Here is a 1,619-nt window from a genome sequence, read left to right as displayed (position 1 = left end):
AAGCTAGAAAAGTCTCTGAAGTGTCCGAATTACATGAATTCTGCAAAGCAGAGTGGGATGTTTAAGACGCATTACCACTTACCCTGGAAACGAATAACCTGGTATGAGTTCAAAGACAGAAAACATTTGTCTGAAAAAAGTTTAGGAGGAGAAACTGAGTGAGAAGCAGCTCCAGCCTGAAGGAAAACTCAGAAGATCACATGAAGAAAACTACTGAAGTAAAAACCTCCTGGTCCTCAGATGGACTCACCAGCAGCTCAGACGTCCCCAGAACATCCAACTCCAGGCTCTGGATCCTGGAGTAATGAACCCCCATCTCCCGGTGGATCCCAGAGCACTCGATGCAGATCAGGATCCCGAGGTTGGTGGAGAGCCACGTGGGACCTGGAGAGAGGAAGAGGAGGAGAAAGTCTGCTGAAGATCTAACCTGAGATGTTTCACTGATATAGATTTACTCCATGAAGGGACTGAGCTGCAAGATCCATTTCAGTTCAAAAATCAAACTCAGATTATATAGATTATTAACACACAAAGGGATCAGCTTCAGGAAATTTATTTCTTTTTTATTTTGGTGAATAAAAGCTCCCAGTTGATAAATACAACAAAAGAAAAATCTGACTTAATTGTTTAAATTGTTAAATTCTCTAATAATCTCCCGGATGACCTAAGCCGTGCGATATTTTCAATCATTGCAAGCAGGTACAACTCAAACCAGGATCTTTAACCTTTTCTAGGCCAAGGACCCCAACACTGCAAAAAATGGAAATCTAAGTAAGTCATTTTTTTCTTAAAATAAGTGCGTTTTTTCTCGAATTGAGGATGAAAGTGAGCCACTTTGCCAATGGAACAAGGCAATTTACATTTAAAATAAGAAAAAAAACTATTGCATTGTCTTATTTCAAGTTCATATTTTTTAATTATCTTATTTTAAGACTAAAGATACTAATTTCATTGGCAAATCATCTTATTTACCTACTCAAATTAAGGGTAAATACACTTAATTTACAAATTTTTTTTTACTTATTTCTAGATCGTTTTTGCAGTAAAACTGATGGTTAGATGTAATAAAATTGGTGTAATAAAAGTAACTTCTCTCTGGGATTATTAAAGTATTTCTGCTTCCTGGTTGATGGGACAGGTGTTGTGAATGAAACGGTGCCCAGCTTGAAAGAGGTCCTGAATGTTGCATTGATGACTGAAAGACATCTGCCTCCATTTATCTGTTAACTACTGTGTGTTGAATTCATGTTAATGTGGATTTAAAGACATTTCAATTAGTGGATAAAATTGCAGGAGGAATATAATATAAAAAGTCTAATGTCAGGTTTATTCAGTGATGATTATAAAATGAATGTGTGCTTATGAATCATTTGTGCAAGAGGGATGCTGCACTGTCTTGTGATGCAGTCAGGAGACCATCCTGCCTTGTCATTCTGATGGAGCATCTTGTCTTTATGAACTGATCAATTGTTCTGTCAGAACAAATACTGTTTTGTAACCATGTGTTATGTTCTGTTAATAAAAGACGGCTGCAGGAGGGGATTCGGAGAAGGAAACCTTGAAGTTGGGTTGGGCTTTTTCTTTCCGCTCTTGCAGAAGCTGCTGGAATCTCGTACCTG

At 37.7% G+C, this 1,619-nt stretch overlaps 1 protein-coding gene across 1 annotated transcript in view; it reads right to left on the bottom strand.

Moving 5' to 3' along the window:
- The window catches only part of LOC107089584 (arf-GAP with SH3 domain, ANK repeat and PH domain-containing protein 2-like), a 77,322-nt gene that overhangs the window by 21,367 nt on the left and 54,336 nt on the right, over positions 1-1,619 (bottom strand). The window contains exon 14 of the mRNA XM_015382468.1: positions 251-384. Coding sequence (XP_015237954.1) covers positions 251-384 — 134 coding nt within the window. The remainder of the gene's footprint in view (positions 1-250; positions 385-1,619) is intronic.

Source organism: Cyprinodon variegatus, unplaced genomic scaffold, assembly GCF_000732505.1.
Source record: "Cyprinodon variegatus isolate N-32 unplaced genomic scaffold, C_variegatus-1.0 Scaffold257, whole genome shotgun sequence".
NCBI lineage: Eukaryota > Metazoa > Chordata > Actinopteri > Cyprinodontiformes > Cyprinodontidae > Cyprinodon > Cyprinodon variegatus.
This window is presented reverse-complemented; position numbering and strand designations above follow the sequence as displayed.